At 45.0% G+C, this 23,407-nt stretch overlaps 1 protein-coding gene across 1 annotated transcript in view; it reads right to left on the bottom strand.

The window, feature by feature from the left end:
* The window catches only part of LOC146062854 (calpain-8-like), a 101,586-nt gene that overhangs the window by 51,493 nt on the left and 26,686 nt on the right, over positions 1 to 23,407 (bottom strand). The window contains exon 4 of the mRNA XM_083174860.1: positions 14,654 to 14,787. Coding sequence (XP_083030986.1) covers positions 14,654 to 14,787 — 134 coding nt within the window. The remainder of the gene's footprint in view (positions 1 to 14,653; positions 14,788 to 23,407) is intronic.

Genomic DNA, 23,407 nt, shown 5'->3' with positions numbered 1-23,407 from the left:
TTAAAGGGTTATTTTCTAAGCGTTCTGACTTGATTTAACTAGATTGTTTAGAAGTGAACCAGACATTGCTGTGTGTGTGTGTGCGTGTGTGTAGGGCCCATAGCGATAGTATAACTCCCTCCACGGGAGGACGACAGGCCATAGGTCAACACATGAAAAGGGTCGACATACCTTAGGTCAACATGGTCAAAAGGTTGACACAAACAATCGGTTGACATGTAAAATGTCGACATGAGTTTGTCGTAATTTTTTTTTTTTTTAAAGATGATTTTTCAAACTTTACAATCCAAGTCAACATAGAGGCCCTTATTCTGATCGGTGCGGCCGGATCCGAATATGCGGCCAGGACCGTGCGTGCGAAACCCCGCCTTCCATACGGATCGCCAACTCCGTCCGTACGCAGTAAGAAGCTGGCCGAACGGACCGCACGTGTATTTTACACGGAATACGCCTCCTCCATCTCAGGGAACCTCCCCCATCATTCGATGGTCGCAGACCATCGAATGCAGGACCGAGTGCTCCACCAGCACCCGCAACCTCAGACCACACGGACATTTTTCCGTGCAAAAGTAGGGATCTGGGCGGGCAGCTGACATCCGGCGATGTCATATGTCCGCCCCCTACACGTGCGTCACGGCCGCATTACCATACGTACGCCCAGCGTTTGCATGGGAACGCCCATGAAACGCGGGGCGTATGCATATGGTAATAAGCCCAAATAGCCCTTCACACCCCTCTCCACCCCCTGTTCGGAGTGTACACATTTCATGTGGGATTTGGCCGTACGCCCCGCTCGCACATGCGCAGAGACGCCTCTGCACATGCGCAGACACAAAACATCGGCGGCACGAACGCACGCGGATATTACCGCACCGATCAGAATAAGGGCCAGAGTTAGATTATAATACTGCAACTAATGTAATGAGGCGCCGTGCCCGAAGCATGCATGGGGACGCGGTACACTTATACGGTGACCATGTTGAGCTATAATAACATAGGCAAGAGAAAAACTCACATCGACCAATTAACTGTCGTCCTTATTACTGTTCACCCTAAGACCCATAACCCGGTGACTCAGGCGCCATTTCACACTGGATATCAATCAGATAGTTGGGGTGCAGGAGGTAGGCAGTACTCCAGTGAAAGTAGCTCCCTAGCTGAGCAGCTAAGGCACAGCCCGGCCATATTTTAGGTCTGCAGCGGCAGCATGTGATGTCACACAGCCGCCGAATCTCTCTCAACCCGCCGGAACAAACGGAACACCTCTGCGTTTTCCAGTGGACATTGAGATAGAAGCAATGGAGTAACTGGGGATAAGATTGTGATCTGAGAGAGTTAAAGGAGTGTTAGTGAATTCAGAGACTGAGCTTAATCAGCAGAACACAAGATCAAGGTAGTGACCCCCCTCCCAATGAGTAAAATAGTCTGACCATTGGGAGAGGCCAAGAGATGAGGTTATAAAGAGTAGTTTGGAGGCATGAGGTTATTGGAAACTGCCAATAGCAATGTTGAAATCACCTATAGTGATGGCGATGATGGCAGAGTATACAAGTGAGGAAGCCAAGCAGAAAATGTTCCAGAAATTGTTTGGGTTGGCCAGGTAGTACAGGTTGAGTATCTTTTATCCAAATATCCGTTATCCAAATTATTATGAAAACCATACATTTCAGAAAGTGAAAATAAAATATTTTCTGGTTAAAAGCACTACTGGGGACATCTGTTACAGCGCTACTGGGGACATGATATGTAACTAATACTACTGGGGACATCTGTAGCAGCACTACTGGGGACATGATATGTAACTAACACTACTGGGGACATGATATGTAACTAACACTACTGGGGACATCTGTTACAGCACTACTGGGGACATGATATGTAACTAATACTACTGGGGACATCTGTAGCAGCACTACTGGGGACATGATATGTAACTAACACTACTGGGGACATGATATGTAACTAACACTACTGGGTACATCTGTTACAGCGCTACTGGGGACATGATATGTAACTAACACTACTGGGGACATCTGTTACAGCGCTACTGGGGACATGATAAGTAACTGGCACTACTGGGGACATGATATGTAACTTACACTACTGGGGACATGATATGTAACTAACACTACTGGGGACATCTGTTACAGCGCTACTGGGGACATCTGTTACAGCGCTGCTGGGGACATGATATGTAACTAACACTACTAGGGACATCTGTACCAGTACTACTGAGGACATGATAAGTAACTGGCACTACTGGGGACATGATATGTAACTTACACTACTGGGGACATGATATGTAACTTACACTACTGGGGACATCTGTTACAGCGCTACTGGGGACATGATATGTAACTAACACTACTAGGGACATCTGTACCAGTACTACTGAGGACATGATAAGTAACTGGCACTACTGGGGACATGATATGTAACTGGCACTACTGAGGACATGATAAGTAACTGGCACTACTGGGGACATGATAAGTAACTGGCACTACTGGGGACATGATATGTAACTAACACTACTGGGGACATCTGTTACAGCGCTACTGGGGACATGATATGTAACTAACACTACTAGGGACATCTGTACCAGTACTACTGAGGACATGATCAGTAACTGGCACTACTGGGGACATGATATGTAACTTACACTACTGGGGACATGATATGTAACTTACACTACTGGGGACATTATATGTAACCTACACTACTGGGGACATGATATGTAACTTACACTACTGGGGACATGATATGTAACTAACACTACTGGGGACATCTGTTACAGCTCTACCGGGGACATGATATGTAACTAACACTACTAGGGACATCTGTACCAGCACTACTGAGGACATGATAAGTAACTGGCACTACTGGGGACATGATATGTAACTTACACTACTGGTGAAATGATATGTAACTTACACTGCTTTTGACATGATATGTAACTGGCACTAGGCACTACTCGGGACATGATATGTAACTGGTACTACTGGGGACATGATATGTAACTGGCACTACTGGGGACATCTGTAACAGCACTACAGAGGACATGATATGTAACTAACACTACTGGGGACATCTGTTACAGTGCTACTGGGGACATGATATGTAACTAACACTACTAGGGACATCTGTACCAGCACTACTGAGGACATGATAAGTAACTGGCACTACTGGGGATATGATATGTAACTGGCACTACTGGGGACATGATATGTAACTGGCACTACTGGGGACATGATATGTAACTTACACTACTGGGGACATGATATGTAACTTACACTACTGGGGACATGATATGTAACTGGCACTAGGCACTACTCGGGACATGATATGTAACTGGCAATACTGGGGACATGGTATGTAACTGGCACTACTGGGGACATGATATGTAACTGGTACTACTGGGGACATTATATGTAACTGGCACTACTGAGGACATGATATATAACTGGCGCTACTGGGGGCATCTGTTACAGCACTACTGGGGACATGAAATGTAACTGGCACTACTGGGGACATGATATGTAACTGGCACTACTGGGGACATGATATGTAACTGGCACTACTGGGGACATGATATGTAACGGGTACTACTTGGGACATGATATATAACGGGTACTACTTGGGACATGATATATAACTGGCACTACTGAGGACATGATATGTAACTGGCACTAGTATGGGCAACTGTTACAGCACTATTGGGGACATGATATGTAACTGGCACTACTGGGGACATCATATGTAACTGGCACTACTGGGGACATGATATACTGTATAACTTCCACTACTGGGGATATGATATGTAACTGGCACTACTGGGGACATGATATGTAACTGGCACTGCTGGGGACATGATATATAACTTCCACTACTGGGCATATGATATGTAACTGGCATTACTGGGGACATGATATATAACTGGCACTAGGCACTACTGGGGACATGATATGTAACTGGCACTACTGGGGACATGATATGTAACTGGCACTACTGGGGACATGATATGTAACTGGCACTACTGGGGACATGATATGTAACTGGCACTACTGGGGACATGATATGTAACTGGTACTACTGGGGACATGATATGTAATGGGTACTACTTGGGACATGATATATAACTGGCACTACTGGGGACATGATATGTAACTGGCACTACTGGGGGCATCTGTTACAGCACTATTGGGGACATGATATGTAACTGGCACTACTGGGGACATGATATGTAACTGCCACTACTGGGGACATGATATATAACTTCCACTACTGGGGACATGATATGTAACTGGCACTACTGGGGACATGATATGTAACTGACACTACTGGGGACATGATATGTAACTGGCACTACTGGGGACATGATATGTAACTGGCACTACTGGGGACATGATATGTAACTTCCACTACTGGGGATATGATATGTAACTGGCATTAATGGGGACATGATATATAACTGGCACTACTGAGGACATGATATGTTACTGGCACTACTGAGGACATGATATGTAACTAGCACTACTGGGGACATGATATGTAACTTGCACTACTGGGGACATGATATGTAACTGGCACTACTGGGGACATGATATATAACTGGCACTACTGGGAACATGATATGTAACTGGCACTACTGGGGACATGATATGGAACTGGCACTACCGAGGACATGATATGTAACTAGCACTACTGGGGACATGATATGTAACTGGCACTACTGGGGACATGATATATAACTTCCACTACTGGGGATATGATATGTAACTGGCACTACAGAGGACATGATATGGAACTGGCACTACCGAGGACATGATATGTAACTAGCACTACTGGGGACATGATATGTAACTGGCACTACTGGGGACATGATATTTAACTGGCACTACTGGGGACATGATATATAACTGGCACTACTGAGGACAGGATATGTAACTTTCACTACTGGGGACATGATATGTAACTGGCACTACTGAGGACATGATATGTAACTGGCACTACCGGGGACATGATATGTAACTGGCACTACTAGGGAAATTATATGTAACTGGCACTACTGGGGGCATGATATGTAACTGGCACTTAATACTGTATGTGCAAGAAACTGATTGCTTGGCATTCAAATTCAGTGCCTGAGAAAGTACACAAACTTTTCATGTTTTAACCCCTTCCTGACACAGCATGTTTTTGCCTTCCTGACAGAGCCCTTTTTTTCAAATCTGACATGTATCACTTAAGTGGGGATAACTTTTTTTTGCTTTTACTTATCCCAGTGATTTTGAGATTGTTTTCTCGTGACACATTGTACTTCAAATTAGTGGTAAATTTGGGTCGATACAGTCTGTGTTTTTTTGTGAAAAATACCAAAATGTTGTAAAAAATGGAAAATTTAGCAATTTGCAAAATGTTAAATTTTCTGCTTGTGAGACAAATAATCATACCACTCAAAATAGTTAATAACTAACATAGACCATATGTCTACTTTATGTTTCCATCATTATTTCAACTTCCTTTTAATTTTTTTGGACACTAGGAGGCTTACAATATGAATAGCAAATTTTCAAATTTTCAAGAAAATTTCAAACACTGATTTTTTTAGGGACCAGTTCAGTTCTGATGTGACTTTGAGGGACTTGTATGTGAGACACCCCCATAAATGATGCCATTTCAAAAACTGCACCCCTCACAGTATTCAAAACAGCATTTTGGAAGTTTGTTAACCCTTTAGGTGTTTCACAGGAATTAAAACAAAGTGTAGGTGAAATTTCAAAATTTCATTTTTTTTGCAGATTTTCAATTTTAATACATTTTTCTAAGGAACACAGTAGATTTTACTAGAGAAATGTGACTAAAAATTGATTCCCCCAATTCTTTTGTTTTCATAAATATCCTATATGTGGCCCTAGTGTGCACGTTGACCAAACCACAGGCTTCATAATAGAAGGAGCACCTACTTGATTTTGGAGCCTCCTTTTTTATGAGATTATTTTTTAGGCACCATGTAGGTTTCTAGGCACCATAAGATGCTAAAAGTTAGGAACCCCCCCACAAGTGACCCCATTTTGCAAACTACACCCCTCAGGGAATTCATCTAGGGGTATAGTGTACATTTCAAACCCCCAGGGGTTTCACCAATTGTGGTACAACTGGGCAGTGAAAATGAAAAATTAATTTTTTTACACAAAAATGCAGTTCTGGCTCAAAATTTTTCATTTTCACAAGGAATAAAGGAGACAAAGCACCCCAAAATCTGTGCCCCAATTTCTCCCGAGTACGGAAATGCCTCACATGTGACAAAAAAATACCATTTGGGTGCATGGCAGGACTCAGAAGGGAAGGAGTAATTTTTGGATTTTGCAGCTCAGATTCTGGTGGAATGTTGGTGGGTGCTATGTTGCATTAGCAAGACCCCCGAAGCACCAATACAGTAGAACCCCCCCACAAGTGACCCCATTTTGCAAACTACACCCCTCAGGGAATTCATCTAGGGGTATAATGTACATTTCAAACCCCCAGGGGTTTCACCAATTGTGGTACAACTGGGCAGTGAAAATGAAAAATTAAATTTTTTACACAAAAATGCAGTTCTGGCTCAAAATTTTTCATTTTCACAAGGAATGAAGGAGACAAAGCACCCCAAAATCTGTGCCCCAATTTCTCCCGAGTACGGCAATGCTTCATGTGTGACCAAAAAATGGCAGGACTCAGAAGGGAAGGAGTGATATTTGGATTTTGCAGCACAGATTCTGGTGGAATGTTGGTGGGTGCTATGTCGCATTAGCAAGACCCCCAAAGCACCAATACAGTGGAACCCCCCCACAAGTGACCCCATTTTGCAAACTACACCCCTCAGGGAATTCAACTAGGGGTATAGTGTACATTTCAAACCCCCAGGGGTTTCACCAATTGTGGTACAACTGGGCAGTGAAAATGAAAAATTTAATTTTTTACACAAAAATGCAGTTCTGGCTCAAAATTTTTCATTTTCACAAGGAATGAAGGAGACAAAGCACCCCAAAATCTGTGCCCCAATTTCTCCCGAGTACGGCAATGCCTCATGTGTGACCAAAAAATGGCAGGACTCAGAAGGGAAGGAGTGATATTTGGATTTTGCAGCACAGATTCTGGTGGAATGTTGGTGAGTGCTATGTCGCATTAGCAAGACCCCCAAAGCACCAATACAGTGGAACCCCCCCACAAGTGACCCCATTTTGCAAACTACACCCCTCAGGGAATTCATCTAGGGGTATAGTGTACATTTCAAACCCCCAGGGGTTTCACCAATTTTGATACAACTGGGCAGTGAAAATGAAAAATTACATTTTTTTACACAAAAATGCAGTTCTGGCTCAAAATTTTTCATTTTCAGAAGGTATGAAGGAGAAAAAGCACCCCAAAATCTGTGCCCCAATTTCTCCCGAGTATGGCAATGCCTCACATGTGACCAAAAAATACCAGTTGTGTGCATGGCAGGACTCAGAAGGGAAGGAGTGATTTTTTGATTTTTGGATTTTGCAGCTCAGATTCTGGTGGAATTTTGGTGGGTGCTATGTCGCATTAGCAAGACCCCCAAAGCACCAATACAGTGGAAGCCCCCCACAAGTGACCCCATTTTGCAAACTACACCCCTCAGGGAATTCATCTAGGGGTATAGTGTACATTTCAAACCCTCAGGGGTTTCACCAATTTTGATACAACTGGGCTGTGCAAATGAAAAATTACATTTTTTACACAAAAATGCAGTTCTGGCTAAAAAAATTTCATTTTCACAAGGAATGAAGGAGACAAAGCACCCCAAAATCTGTGCCCCAATTTCTCCCGAGTATGGCAATGCCTCACATGTGACCAAAAAATACCAGTTGTGTGCATGGCAGGACTCAGAAGGGAAGGAGTGATTTTTGGATTTTGCAGCTCAGATTCTGGTGGAATTTTGGTGGGTGCTATGTCGCATTAGCAAGACCCCCAAAGCACCAATACAGTGGAAGCCCCCCACAAGTGACCCCATTTTGCAAACTACACCCCTCTGGGAATTCATCTAGGGGTATAATGTACATTTCAAACCCCCAGGGGTTTCACCAATTGTGGTACAACTGGGCAGTGAAAATGAAAAATTAAATTTTTTACACAAAAATGCAGTTCTGGCTCAAAATTTTTCATTTTCACAAGGAATGAAGGAGACAAAGCACCCCAAAATCTGTGCCCCAATTTCTCCCGAGTACGGCAATGCTTCATGTGTGACCAAAAAATGGCAGGACTCAGAAGGGAAGGAGTGATATTTGGATTTTGCAGCACAGATTCTGGTGGAATGTTGGTGGGTGCTATGTCGCATTAGCAAGACCCCCAAAGCACCAATACAGTGGAACCCCCCCACAAGTGACCCCATTTTGCAAACTACACCCCTCAGGGAATTCAACTAGGGGTATAGTGTACATTTCAAACCCCCAGGGGTTTCACCAATTGTGGTACAACTGGGCAGTGAAAATGAAAAATTTAATTTTTTACACAAAAATGCAGTTCTGGCTCAAAATTTTTCATTTTCACAAGGAATGAAGGAGACAAAGCACCCCAAAATCTGTGCCCCAATTTCTCCCGAGTACGGCAATGCCTCATGTGTGACCAAAAAATGGCAGGACTCAGAAGGGAAGGAGTGATATTTGGATTTTGCAGCACAGATTCTGGTGGAATGTTGGTGAGTGCTATGTCGCATTAGCAAGACCCCCAAAGCACCAATACAGTGGAACCCCCCCACAAGTGACCCCATTTTGCAAACTACACCCCTCAGGGAATTCATCTAGGGGTATAGTGTACATTTCAAACCCCCAGGGGTTTCACCAATTTTGATACAACTGGGCAGTGAAAATGAAAAATTACATTTTTTTACACAAAAATGCAGTTCTGGCTCAAAATTTTTCATTTTCAGAAGGTATGAAGGAGAAAAAGCACCCCAAAATCTGTGCCCCAATTTCTCCCGAGTAAGGCAATGCCTCACATGTGACCAAAAAATACCAGTTGGGTGCATGGCAGGACTCAGAAGGGAAGGAGTGATTTTTGGATTTTGCGGCTCAGATTCTGGTGGAATGAATGGTGGGTGCTATGTGGCATTAGCAAGACCCCCGAAGCACGGTGAAATTATGAACCTAATAATCCATAGATGTGTGGTATATTTTAAAACACTCCTTTATACATAGGCCGGGTTTGTCGGGGCAAGTGTCACACTGGGAAATAGTTTGCTTTCTTATTCCCTTTTTATAGCAAACTTTGCACCTTTTTTGTGTCCTGCCCTTTTTTCCAGTGGAGGGGATTTCATCAGGAAAATGCTGCCCTGGTACAATACGGGGGCCAGTACTAGAAGTACTGGGGCCCTCTGCCTGCTGGTTCCCAAATATTAGGCTCTTTATGACTTGCTCTTGAAAGTGCATAAATGTCCCCCTCTGGCTGGTAGAACGGAATAGCACGTAAGCGTTATACAGTGCCATCTGGATGATATACACGGCCAGCTTCTTGTACCAGATTTTTGTTTTCCGCAGGGGACTGTACGGCTTCAGTACCTGATCTGAAAGATCCACTCCGCCCATGTACCTATTGTAATCCAGGATACAATTAGGTTTTGAGGTGTGGGTACTGGTACCTCGTACAGGGACGGAGGTGGTACTGTCTCCGTGAATTGTTGTCAGTATAAGGACATCCCTCTTGTCCTTATATTTGACCAACAACATATTTTCGGTGCATATTCCCCTGCTTTCACCCCTTCTCATTACTTGGGCAATGTGCGTTTTTGGGAGGCCTCTTTGGTTCTTGCGCACAGTACCGCAAGCTGCTGTACCTCTTGAACCAAGGGCCTTAAACAGGGGGATGCTGGTGTAAAAGTTATCCACATAGAGGTGATAACCTTTATCCAGGAAGGGGTGCACTAAATCCCAGACAATTTTTCCACTAACACCTACGAGGGAGGGGGGGCATTCTGGCGGTTCAATTCTTGAATCCTTCCCTTCATATACCCTAAACCTGTGAGTGTACCCTGAGGTGCTTTCACACAGCTTATACATTTTTATGCCATACCTTGCCCTCTTACTGGGAAGGTACTGGCGGAATTTAACCCTTCCTTTAAAATGTATAAGGGACTCGTCTATGCAAATGAATTTATCTGGGATGTACATCTCTTCAAATTTGGCACTGAAGTGATCAATGACCGGCCTGACTGAATAGCCGGTCAAAGGTGGGATCATCTCTGGGTGGGCACTGTGCATTATCGTTGTAATGCAAAAATTTAAGGATTAACTCAAAACGAGTCCGGGTCATGGCCATACGGTAAAGTGGGGTGCTGTACAGAACATCTGTACTCCAATATTGCCTAATTTCTGGCTTTTTTACTATGCCCATATGAAACACCAGACCCCAAAACGTCATCATCTCTACTGCATCTACAGGGGTCCACCTAGCAAATGATGACGTGGGGTTTTGAGCAATAAACTGCTGGGCATATAAATTAGTTTGGTCCACCATTAAATTTATAAAATCATCAGAGAAAAATAATTTGAAAAAGTCAATTTCTCTGAGACCTGTGGAATCAAATTGGATTCCTGGGATGGCCAAAAACTCAGGAACCTGGGGCTCAAAATTGTCTGGTGGTGGGGTCCATACGAGATCAATTATTGGGGGGGGGGGTCTCAGCTGCTCTACGGGGGCGTCTTTGAGGGGGTCCCTCATCACTAGAGGAGGAAGAGGAGCTTAAGATGAATCCTTCAAATTCCCCGCTTGCCTCACTGGCTGTGTCAGAGTCAGAGGCAAGCATGGCATATGCCTCCTCCGCTGAATACATTCTTCTGGATGACTGGGATGACATTTGGGATGACATTTGGGATGACATTTGGGATGCCATTTTTATTTTTGTGTTTCTGGTAGTGAAATGTTTCAACACGTGTATAGTGTAGGGAAGGTACAAACTTTATTTCAATGTAGTATGTAGTGTGTATGTAGTGCAGAAAAAAAAAAAAGGTCCTGCGCCAAAAATTGAGCACAGATGTTGGTCAGTAACGTCCGTCACTGAACAGCGCTCAAAGGCAACAGGAATTTGATCAAAAAAATTTGTTAAAAAAAAATTAAAAAAAGACCCCACAGCACCCTCAAAAAAAAAAAAAAAGGTGATCAGTGATGCGACACTGATTACCAGTGAGGGGCAGCAGGTGCACAACCTTTGGTGCAACTGACAGTGCAACTGGCAGGTATATATATATATAAAAAAAACCTCTGCACCCCCAAAAAGTTGCTGATCACCTCAGATATAGTGATCAGCACAAAAGGGGGGGGGGCAGCAGACACAAAATATAGCACTCTCTATCACTCTCTGTCACTATCTCTCTCTATCTCTCTCTATCTCTCTCTATCTCTCTCTATCTCTCACTATCTCTCACTATCTATCACTCTATGACACTGCAGCAGCAGCACTGACAGTTATATATATAAAAAATAACCCCTGCACCCCCAAAAAGTTGCTGGGGGTGCACAAAAGGGGGGCAGCAGACACAAAATATAGCACTCTCTATCACTCTCTGTCACTATCTCTCTCTATCTCTCTCTATCTATCACTCTATGACACTGCAGCAGCAGCACTGACAGTTATATATATATAAAAAATAACCCCTGCACCCCCAAAAAGTTGCTGGGGGTGCACAAAAGGGGGGCAGCAGACACAAAATATAGCACTTTCTATCACTATCTCTCTCTATCTCTCTATCTCTCACTATCTATCACTCTATGACACTGCAGCAGCAGCACTGACAGGTATATATATAAAAAAAAAACCTGCGCCCCCAAAAAGTTGCTGATCAGTTAATTTATACTGATCAGCACAAAAGGGGGGGGGGGCAGCAGTCAGTTGCACACGCAGTACAGCTGTATATATATATATATAAAATATATAGCACAATCTGTCACTATCTCTCTATCTCTCTCTATCTCTCTATCTATAACTCTATCACACTGCAGCAGCACAAAATATAGCACTCTCTGTCACTAGCCCTCTATCTCTCTCTATCTCTCTCTCTCTATCTCTCTATCTATAACTCGAACACACTGCAACAGCACAACACAGCACAACACAGGAAGTCACAAGAAGTAACAAGATCCAGGAACGCTACAAGCAGTGATCAGGTAAGTGTTTGCAAGGATCAGGTCAGTATATCGCGGCAGATAGGCACGGTGACCGCACTGCACGCAATTCCAGACCGGAATGGCGTCTGCAGTGCAGTCACCGTTAGTTTAAATCACCCTCCATGGCTGTGATTGGTTCGTCGGTCCGACGAACCAATCACGGCCTTTGGGGGCGGGTGGGGGGAGGTGGGGTGACACCAGTGTCACCCTTACACCCCGTGGTGATTGGTGCTGTACTTTACAGCACCAATCACCACCGATCCCTGTGTCACCGGCGAACGTTATTCGCCGGTGACACAGAAAACGCTGTAATTGGCTGTTCACACTGAACAGCCAATCACAGCGATCGCTGACGGGGGGGAGGCATCGCAGCCCCCCCTGGGCATGCAGGGACATGTCTGCTGTCAGGGACAGCAGACATGTTTAAACTGTCACCGCGTCTATAGACGCGGTGACAGTTTAAAGCCATGACGTACATTTACGCCATGTGTCGGGAAGTACATCCCGGCCATGACGTAAATCTACGTCAAATGTCGGGAAGGGGTTAAACCTTGTTTCATGCACAAAATATTTGTGTGTATTTCATGTGTCTGATGTGTTTGTTTGTACAACATAAATGCAAGATTCTGTACCTCAAGATACCTCATTGAAAAAGTCCTAACACTACAAATGATGTAAATGTGAAAGTTTGGGAAAGTAATATTCCAACTCCACCTCATACCTGCCGACTTTTTAAAGGGGGCAGGGCAGGGTGAGGCTGATGTCACCAAGACCCACCCCCTTGACAGACAGCAGCATCAATTTGCGGGTCTGTGGATGGGGGGAGGGGCTAAAATGAAGCGATTCACTTCATTTTAGCCCCGCCCCCTCCCTGCAGCAAAATTCAGAGTTTTATACTGCGGGGAAGGGGGGGGGGAGCAGGGGCTGTGGTGAAAATGCGGGAGACTTGCCCACCTTCCCGGGGGGCTGGAAGGGGGACCCCATTTGCGGGACCCTCCCGGCCATTCCGGGTGGGTAGGCATGAATGCTCCACCTCCCGTTACTGTTACCCCTCTGTTACTGTTGGAGGTGTGAGCAAGAGAGGCCATGTCTGATTATGTGAGCCATGTGTCTGTTATAGCCAGAAGGTGGAGCCCTTGTTGCAAGTCCCAAAGATATCTGAGAATTGCAAGACGCAGTAGGTTGCTGAGAGGTCCTGAAAAAGCATTGGTGGCAGAATCACAGGGCTCAGTTAATAGGCCATCATATTATCAAAGTGGTATCATCCAAGTTTGCAGTGCATAGTTTCCTACTTTAGCATGCTCCTTCCCGACAATGATCTGCAGTTCGTGAGTTGGGGGGGAGTGTTGGAGCATATACTGATATTAAGCCCATCCTCGATTAAGAGGAGAAGGGCGGGGCTGAGATGATGCAAAATTACGCTATTTGCTATATTTTAGCCCAGCCCCCTCCCGTGTGAACGCTCTTTTCATTAAACTCTTTGATCAAGGAAAATGTAGGGTGTCACACTGGAGTTACGCGAGTCAAATGAAAATGCAAACCTCATACCTCCCAACTTCTGTGCTGATGAAATAGGGACACTGCGAGCGTCCGAAAAGGGGGTGGGACATATGCAAATGAGGGCGCGGCTAATGCTAATTAGCCGCAACCTAATTTTTATATGAGAATAGACGCTGTGCGCATGCGCACAGCGTCTATTCTATTAGATTGGCGGTCTCCCAACTGCCACCCCCCGCAGCGGGTCAATGCCTGACGCGGGTGGGACAGCGGGACAGGACCCGAAAATCAGGACTGTCCCGCTGTAATCGTGACAGTTGGGAGGTATGAAACCTCACCAGGGGGCTGGGAGGCTGCGCGGCTTATCTGATTTTTGGGAGCCTTCCAGCCATTCTGATATGGTAAGCAAATATGTGTGTGACCATGGGATAAAACAGCAAAAAAAAAAACGATTAGAATTGTAATGATGTTCTCCTCTTGCATATAATCGCAAGGCCAGAAAAGTTCTGTCACGGAAAACATGTTGCCCTTGCTACTCCAGATCATACGGGCAATCCAGGCTACGAGTCAGGTCCTGAGACTTCACAAAGACCCAACCGGATCCTGATTCTGGACTCCAGTATGCCTGCTCCATCAGATCCAGTATGTTATTTATTTTTTAACAGTTTCTTATATAGCGCACACATATTCCGCAGCGCGCACATATTCCGCAGCGCTTTACAGAGAATATTTGAACATGCACATCAGTCCCTGCCCCAGTGGAGCTTACATTCTAGCCAATTAGCCTTCCGGTATATTTTTGGATTGTGGGAGGAAACCGGAGTACCTGGAGGAAACCCACGCAAGCACAGGGAGAATATACAATCTCCGCACAGTTAGGGCCATGGTTGGAATAGAACCCATGACCTCAGAGCGGTGAGGCAGTAATGCTAACCATTACACCATCCATACTGCCCCACTTTATGCATTGTGTTGTGAGACATCAGCTCTAACTTACTTGGCATAGGCCTTTTCCAGAAGGGCGCTCCAGAATTCATCATCGGTTGTAGACTTCAAAAACTTCAGCTTTCCCTTCTTGGTGGGCAAACGATCGTCCACAACCACATCCACCCATTCCCCGTACTGCCAGAACTGGGAGAAGCAGACAACACCTTATTATACAGTCTTAGGACCAGATTGAGTTAAACCACCGCCCGCTACAGTGAAATACCATCTTGCAAATGAATGTGCACACTGTGTGTATGGATGCAGTGGCGTAACTATAGAGGGTGCAGGGGATGCAGCTGCTACGGGGCCCGGCGGGTTGGGGGGCCCGAGGCATTCCCCTGCACCCTCTACATTCTTTTCCCTTAATTTCATTTTTTTTTTAAAAAGCCCTCTATAGGCCAGCAGCGGCGCCAGTTGTACACAAGCAGTGCGCTACACAAGCAGTGCGCTTCATGGCTTTTGCTAGCCGCGCACAGCCTGCGCTACTGCAGGTGCCGGACATCATGAAGCAGCTGGACTGCGAGCATACCGCTGTATGTCTGCGCGAGGGCATCGCGCTGTGTATCTGCATGAGGACATCGCACGGAGGTTGGAGGCTGCTGCTGCGGGACCCGGTACAGTGGGGTTGGAGGCGGTGGCAGGAGACAGCGATAGGAGAGGCTAGAGTTGGTTCGGGGGGCTTGGAGGCTTCTGCAGGTGCCGGGGAGGACGCTTCATGGGAGACAGACACGCAGGAGGGTCTGGCCTGTAGGAGGGCTGCTGCTGCTGGTGCGCATCTGAAGGGTCTGAAATACTATCATTCAGGTGAGAGTGGGAGTGGGATAAGGATGTGTAAACTGCAGTAACTGAATATGAAAAGTTAAAACCCCAGGACCTCTCTCTCTCTCTCTATTTCTCTATGCCCCTTCTGTCCATCCCTCTCTCTACGCCCTCTTCTGCCCATCCCTCTATCTTTGTGCCCCCAACCGCCCATCCCTCTCTCTCTGTGCCCCCTCTTGCCCATCCCTCTCTCTCTGTGCCACCTCCCTTCCACCCCTATCTCTGTGCCCCATCCCTCTCTCTTTGTGCCCTCATCTGTACATCCCTCTCTGTGCCCCTTCCTGTCCATCCCTCTCTCTTTGTGCCCCCTCCTGTCCTTCCTTTCCCTCTCTCTCTGCACCTCCCATCTGTCCCTATCTACTTGCCCCATTGTGCCCATCCATCGCATCGCATCGTATGGCATCGTATGCCATGTACAATGGCATACAATTTCAAAATTGTATGCCATCGTGCACTATTGTACGATATCGCGTCGCATCGCATACCATCATATGCGTTATGGTATGCGATGGGCGCCGCCAAAATACACAAGTACCATCCTTTTCTCTGTGCCCCCTCGCATCCATTCCTCTCTCATGGCCCCCTGTGTCTCCTCCTGTCTGTCTGTCCATTTTAGTCCTCTCCATCTGTTTATGTCCCCTCCTGTCTGTTCTTCTCCCTCTCTCTTACTCCTCTATTTCTCTTGCTTTCTCCCTCATTCCCTCATTTTCTATGAAAGCTCCCTTTCTTCCTATCTCGCTCCTCACTCTCCTACTAAGGGACATTTCAGTGACTTGGGGTTTGGGGGGGGCCCTTTTCAAGATTTTGCTATGGGGCCCCCAAAGTTCTAGTTACGCCTCTGTATGGATGTGTATGGCTGCGCATCCATTCACAGCCGTGCAATACTGTCCAAAATCATAACAGGCTCAGCGCTGTAATGGAAAAGGGCAAATCCGACCTGGAGCTGACGTCACACCCCCTCCCATAACAGGCTCAGGCCTGCCCGCATATTCCCGGACACTCCCAGAGATTTTCTAGACACGCCTGCATTTTTCTTAACACTTTCACTAAATGGTCGGTTACCACCCACACGCGCCTACTTCCTGTCAATCACCTTGCGAATGCCATTCATTTAGAAAAAGTTACAGGACTTCATCACAGGATGGCCTCGCACATGCGTTGGGATAATGACTGTCGGGATCCTGACTGTCGGAACCCAATACCACACCCAAACTTGCAAAGGCTGGATGTCCAAATACAGACTAGTCACATATAGGGGTTTATTCTAGTTCATTCTTTCTGACAAAATCCTTCTTAGATGGACAAAACCATGTGCACTGCAGGGGGGCAGATGTAACATGTGCAGAGAGAATTAGATTTGGGCGAGTTATTTTGTTTCTGTGCAGGGAAAATACTGACTGCATGATTTTACACTTCAATATAGATCTCACTTTGAAGTAAAACCCCACCCAAATCTAATTCTCTCTGCACAAGTTACATCTTCCCCACCTGCAGTGCACATGGTTTTGTCCATCTAAGAAGGATTTTGTCAGAAAGAATGGACTAGAATAACCCCCATAGTTACATAGTAGGTGAGGCTGAATATAGACTTGCATCCATCTAGTTCAACCTATGTTTAAAATAGTTTATCCCTTGTATAGTATGTTCTGATATTTTAAAGACAGATTATGTTACTTATTCATACCCGTGGATGTTTTTAGCCAATAAATGTTTATCCAATCTTATTTTAAACGTATTTAGAGTGTCTGCCGACACCACTTCTTCAGGAAGAGAGTTCCAAAGTTTGACTGCTCTGACGGTAAAGAAATTTTTTCTACTAGATGAACAAAATCTTTTTTCTTCTAATCTAAACTCGTGCCCTCGCGTCCTAGATTCCTTTCTAGTAGAAAGAAGGGTGTTTGACAGTTCCTTATATTGGCCCCTAATATATTTATTCATGTTGAGCATGTCCCCCCTTAAATGTCTCTTCTCTAGTGTAAATAGTCCCAAATTGCTTAATCTTTCCTCGTAGCTTAAATTCTCCATCCCCTAATAAGCTTAGTTGCTCTTCTTTGGATTTTTTCTAATTCTATGATGTTCTTTTTATAGTGTGGGGCCCAGAATTGTACTCCGTATTCGAGGTGCAGTCTAACCAATGATTTGTACAGAGGCATAATTACTTTTGAGTCCCTAGTTTCCATGCCCCTTTTAATACATGCTAGAATTTTGTTGGCCTTTTTTGTTGCTATATTACATTGAGCAGTACACCCCAGTATGATGTCTATTCGAACTCCTAGATCCTTTTCGAGTACTGAATTACCCAATTCATCCTGCTTAGGTTATAACTAGCGCACTGGTTACCTTGCATTTGTCCACATTGAACCTCATCTTCCATTTTTTTTGCCCACTCATCTAGATTGTCAAGATCATTTTGAAGCGTGGTGACATCTTCTGATGATTTAATAACTTTGATCAGTTTGTATCGTCCGCAAAGATGGATACATTGCTGAGTAACCCCATCCCAATATCGTTAATAAAAATGTTAAACAAAATGGGCCCTAGAACCGAACCCTGAGGCACTCCACTTAGTACTGGTATCATATTTAATACGGCACTGTTCACGACTACTCTTTGTTCTCTATTACACAGCCAGTTCCCTACCCATCTACAGATATTTGCCCCTAATCCCAGGTCCTCCATTTTATTAATCAACCTCTTGTGTGGTACTGTGTCGAAGGCTTTAGCAAAATCTAGGAAAATCACATCTACAGCATTTCCATTATCAGGGTTTTTGCTAACCTCTTAATAGAAACCAAGTAGATAAGTTTGGCATGAACGATTTTTCACGAACCGATGCTGATTAGTACTGAGTAAACTATGAAGGTCTAAATATTCCTGGATATCATCTCTTAAAAATCCTTAAAATAGTTTACCCACTATTGATGTTAAACTTACAGGTCTGTAATTACCTGCACCACCTGCAGCTACACCTATCTCTCTCTACTGCTTCTATTAGCTGGTGACATTTCACTTAATCCAGGCCCCAGCTGCTTGCCCCGCTCGCAGGCACCTAAATCTCAGGAACATAGTAATCCAGCTAACCTCATAAACATCAAATGCCTCCCTTCATCCCCCAAATCACTAAAATGTGCGTTATGGAATGCACGCTCTGTTGGCAACATATTAACATCCATCAATGACCTCTTCATTTCAAACAACTTCAACCTGCTGGCTATAACAGAAACATGGCTCTCACAATTAGACACAGCCTCCCCTGCTGCCCTGTCACACGGTGCTCTCCACTTCACACACACACACAGGCCTGGTGACAGCAAAGGAGGTGGGGTTGGAATATTACTATCCCAATCCTTCACATACAAAGTTATACCACAGGTTCCATCACTCACATTCACATCATTTGAAGTACATTCCATCAGAACTTACACTCCTTTCTCGCTGCGTGTTGCAGCTATCTATCGCCCACCTGGGCAGCCAACACGATTTCTGGAAGATTTTTCTGCCTGGCTCCCTCACATCCTTTCCGCTGACATCTCAACCATCATCATGGGTGACTTCAACATTGCTATTGATAGCCCAAAATCTGCTGCTCATGCCTCCAAACTACTCTCTCTAACCTCCTCTCTCGGCCTCTCCCAATGGACTGACTCCTCTACTCATCGGGATGGCCACTGTCTTGATCTGATATTCACTAAGCTGTGCTCAGTGTCGGAATTCACCAATTCTCCTTTCCCTCTCTCAGATCACAACCTTATCACCTGCATGCTGTCCTCTAGTACTTCTAACTCAAAAACACAGAAATCCTTTAATCCACCTCAAGCCCGCAGAAATACTAATGATATTAATTTTCAAGTACTCTCCTGCTCACTGCTTGCTCCTATTTCTTCATTCACTACTCCTGAGATGGCGGTATCACACCTAAACCTAACCCTCAAAACAGCCCTGGATGAAGTGGCTCCAGTTACCCACACACTCCACATAGGCCTAGACGCCAACCGTGGCACTCTAAATTAACGAGACAACTACAAAATATCTCACGCAAAGCTGAGCGTAAATGGCGTAAATCTCACAGTCCAAAGGATTTCTTTACATATAAGAATATCTACCAGTACTATAGTTATGCCCTGGAAACTGTCAAACAAACATATTTCCAAACTCTCATTTTTGCTCAAGCTTCTAACCCAAAACGTCTTTTTAATACATTTAAATCCCTTCTCAACCATCCCTCACCCAAGCCACCAACCACTATCCATGCACAAGATCTTGCTTCCTACTTCAGGGATAAGATTGACAAGATCAGAGATGAATTGGTATGCTCCAACTCAGTTGGTGATATGCTCAATTCCATACCTGAGCCCTCTGAAGCATTTGTTTCATTTGATCCCACAAATGAAGATGAAGTACAGTATCTGCACTTTTCTCTGCCTCCCACTCTACTACCTCTCCTGTTGACCCTATACCCTCGCAAATAAGTAAATTTCTGTCTCCTGTGCTCATTCCAATCTTAACTAAAATCTGTAACCTCTCTTTCTCTACTGGTGTCTTTCCTTCATTGTTCAAACAAGCAGTTATTACTCCGATTCTGAAAAAACTGAATTCTGATCCAAGCTCTCTCTCAAACTACCGTCCCATTTCTCAACTTCCATGCACCTCCAAACTACTTGAAAGACTTGCTTATACTCGCCTCACACACTTTCTTAACTAGCACAACTTAATGGACCCGCATCAGTCAGGCTTTCGTGCCCAACACTCCACAGAGACAGCACTGACTAAAGTTGTGAATGATCTGGTCACTGCTAAGTCTAAAGGCCACTACTCACTACTAATTCTTCTAGATCTCTCTGCTGCTTTTGACACTGTAGACCACACACTTCTCATACAAACACTACAATCCATAGGTCTTAAAGACACAGCCCTCTCTTGGTTCTCATCCTACCTCTCTAACCGCTCCTTTAGTGTTCGTTTCTCTGATTCTACCTCCTCTTCGCTACCTCTTTCAGTTGGAGTACCTCAGGGTTCAGTTTTAGGTCACCTGCTTTTCTCAATCTATACCTCATCTCTTGGCAAACTAATCAGCTCCTTTGGATTTCAGTATCATCTGTATGCGGATGATACTCAGCTCTACCTATCCTCCCTGGACCTATCCCCATCTGTATTGAGCCGTGTCTCTGAATGCCTTTCTGCTGTTTCATCCTGGATGTCATCTCGCCACCTCAAACTTAATATCTTAAAAACAGAATTAAGTATATTTCCGCCAATAAATAGTAGTTACCAACCTGATATCTCTATCGCTGTTGAGAAGATGACAATCACTCCTACCTCTCAAGCTCGCTGCCTAGGTGTTATGCTTGACTCAGAACTTTCCTTTGTACCCCACATTCAATCTGTCTCAAAATCATGCCACATGAACCTAAAAAACATATTTAAAATTCGCCCTTACCTTACACAAGACACTGCAAAAACTCTAATCCATGCTCTCATCATCTCACGCATTGATTATTGCAATAGTCTCCTTATTGGCCTTCCCCAATACAGACTCTCACCACTACAGTCCATTATGAATGCAGCTGCAAGGCTAATCTTCCTAGCCAGACGTTCATCGTCTGCAAAGCTACTCTGTCAGTCACTTCATTGGTTACCTGTATTCTACCGTATTCAATACAAAATTATTTTACTTACACACAAAGCCATAAACCAAACTACACCAACAGGATTCAGTATTGAATCCCGGCGGTCGGGATCCCGGCGTACAGAATCCCGAAGCCGGAAACCCGACAGCCGAAATGCCGACAAGGGGGGGACGTGGATCGCCCCCCCTTGCGGGCTCGCTGCGCTCGCCACGCAGCGGGCCCGGTGCCTCGCTACGCTCGGCACACTAATTTATTCTCCCTCCAGGGGTGTCGTGGACACCCCAGGAGGGAGAATGTGTCGGCATTTCGGCGGTCGGGATTCCGGCGTCGGGATTCTGAACGCCGGGATCCCGACCGCCGGGATATTAACTGCATCCCCACCAACATACATATCTTCTCTTATCTCAAAATATCATCCAATACGACCTCTACGCTCCTCCCAAGATCTGCGTCTCTCATCCACACTCATTACTTGCTCCCATTCCCGACTGCAGGACTTTCTTCGGGCTGCACCCACTCTGTGGAATGCCCTCCCAAGCACAATAAGACTCTCCTCCAGTCTCCAAACCTATAAGCGTTCCCTAAAAACTCATCTCTTCAGGCAAGCTTATCAAATTCCAGAACCAGTCATAGAACCTTGCGTTCTGGTGGAATCGATGCAATAAAGAATACAGTATCTATCCTTATGTATCAATGCCTATTTCCCTATAGATTGTAAGCTTGCGAGCAGGGCCCTCCTACATTTTGACTGTCTGTAAATACCCTGTTTTGTTGTATCACTGTCTGCTATTGTAAATCGCAACAGAATATGCTGTGCTATATAAGAAACTGTTAATAAATAAATAAATAATAAATAAATTAGCGGGATCCTCCTTTTTTCCTTTTTTGAATCATGGCACAACTTCTGCTATTCTCCAGTCTTTTGGTTCATATAAGTTCTGTTTCAACTGTTGAATGGGAATGTCTTTACTTGCTGTGTCAGTATCACAAACAAATGCCTGTCCATCACTGGTCAATTACTCACAGCAGCCAGGGCGCTCATCTCCTCTCAGCACTACCTTATAGCTTCACTCACTGTGTTGTCAGATAAACTCCAGGGAAGCCAATCCCGGGATCCCGGGATCGGGCATTTTTCAATCCCGAATTCCGGGATTGAAAAAATGCTCCGGGATTGGCAACCCTAAGTAGCACTAACCAAAAAGGGTGTGAATCCCGCTTTATGGCCCGAGGCCGCCGTGGAAGCATTTTATCTCAGCTAGAGTCTTGAAACATCCTAACCCTGACTTACCTTTTGTTTTGGAGGTAGACGCCTCAGAGATTGGTATTGGAGCAGTACTCTCTCAAGTTGATAAACTTGATGGTCTTCTGCATCCGTGTGCCTTCTTTTCCAGGAAATTCTCGTCGGCCGAGTGTAATTATGACGTGGGTAATCGTGAGCTCCTGGCCATCAAGTCCACACTTGAAGAATGGAGACACTGGTTGGAGGGAGCAAAGTTCCAGGTTACTATCTTTCCTGACCACAAGAAACTGGCGTACCTCCAATCAGCCAAAAGAGTCAATGCCAGACAGGCTAGGTGGACATTATTTTTCGCTCGTTTTAACTTCATTATTTCCTACAGACCAGGTTCTAAGAATGTCATGGCCGATGCTCTCTCAAGAAGTTTTTCTGCCCTTCAAGATCCCCATACTCAGCAAGAGCCGATTATTCCATCTTCATGTATCTTGGTTGACATCACACAAAATCTTTTTGATCAGGTCCTTCTGGCACAATCTTCAGTGCCCAAGTCCATTCCAGAGGGGAGGCTTTTGATTCCTCTAGAACTTCGTAAGAATTTTTTTTTCGAGTTTCACAATTGCAGGTCTGTGGGTCACCCTGGGGTGGATAAAACATTTTCGTTGCTGTCCAGGGCCGTCTGTATCGTCCTGCGACATATGTGCCAGAAATAAATCTCCTCGCAGTTATCCCATTGGTCAGTTGGTTCCTTTGCCCCTACCATGGAGGCAATGGTCACATACAGTATCTCAATGGACTTCATTACCGATCTTCCACAGTCTTTGTGTCATGATACCATCTGGGTAGTTGTGTACAGATTTAGCAAGATGGCACACTTTGTTGCTCTTAAAGGTCTGCCTTCTGCCCAAGGATTAGCCTCTTTATTTTTGTCTCATATCTTACGCCTGCATGGTCTGCCATCGGACATCGTCTCGTACAGAGGCGTTCAATTTGTAGCCAAATTCTGGAGATCAGTCTGCTCAGCGTTACAAATAAAGCTTATTCCCTCTTCCGCTTATCATCCCCAGTCTAACGGACAGACTGA

This window comes from Crinia signifera, chromosome 3 (genome assembly GCF_055691185.1).
Source record: "Crinia signifera chromosome 3, ASM5569118v1, whole genome shotgun sequence".
Lineage (NCBI taxonomy): Eukaryota > Metazoa > Chordata > Amphibia > Anura > Myobatrachidae > Crinia > Crinia signifera.
Note: the sequence above shows the minus strand (reverse complement) of the source record. Positions and strands in the feature narration are given on the sequence as shown.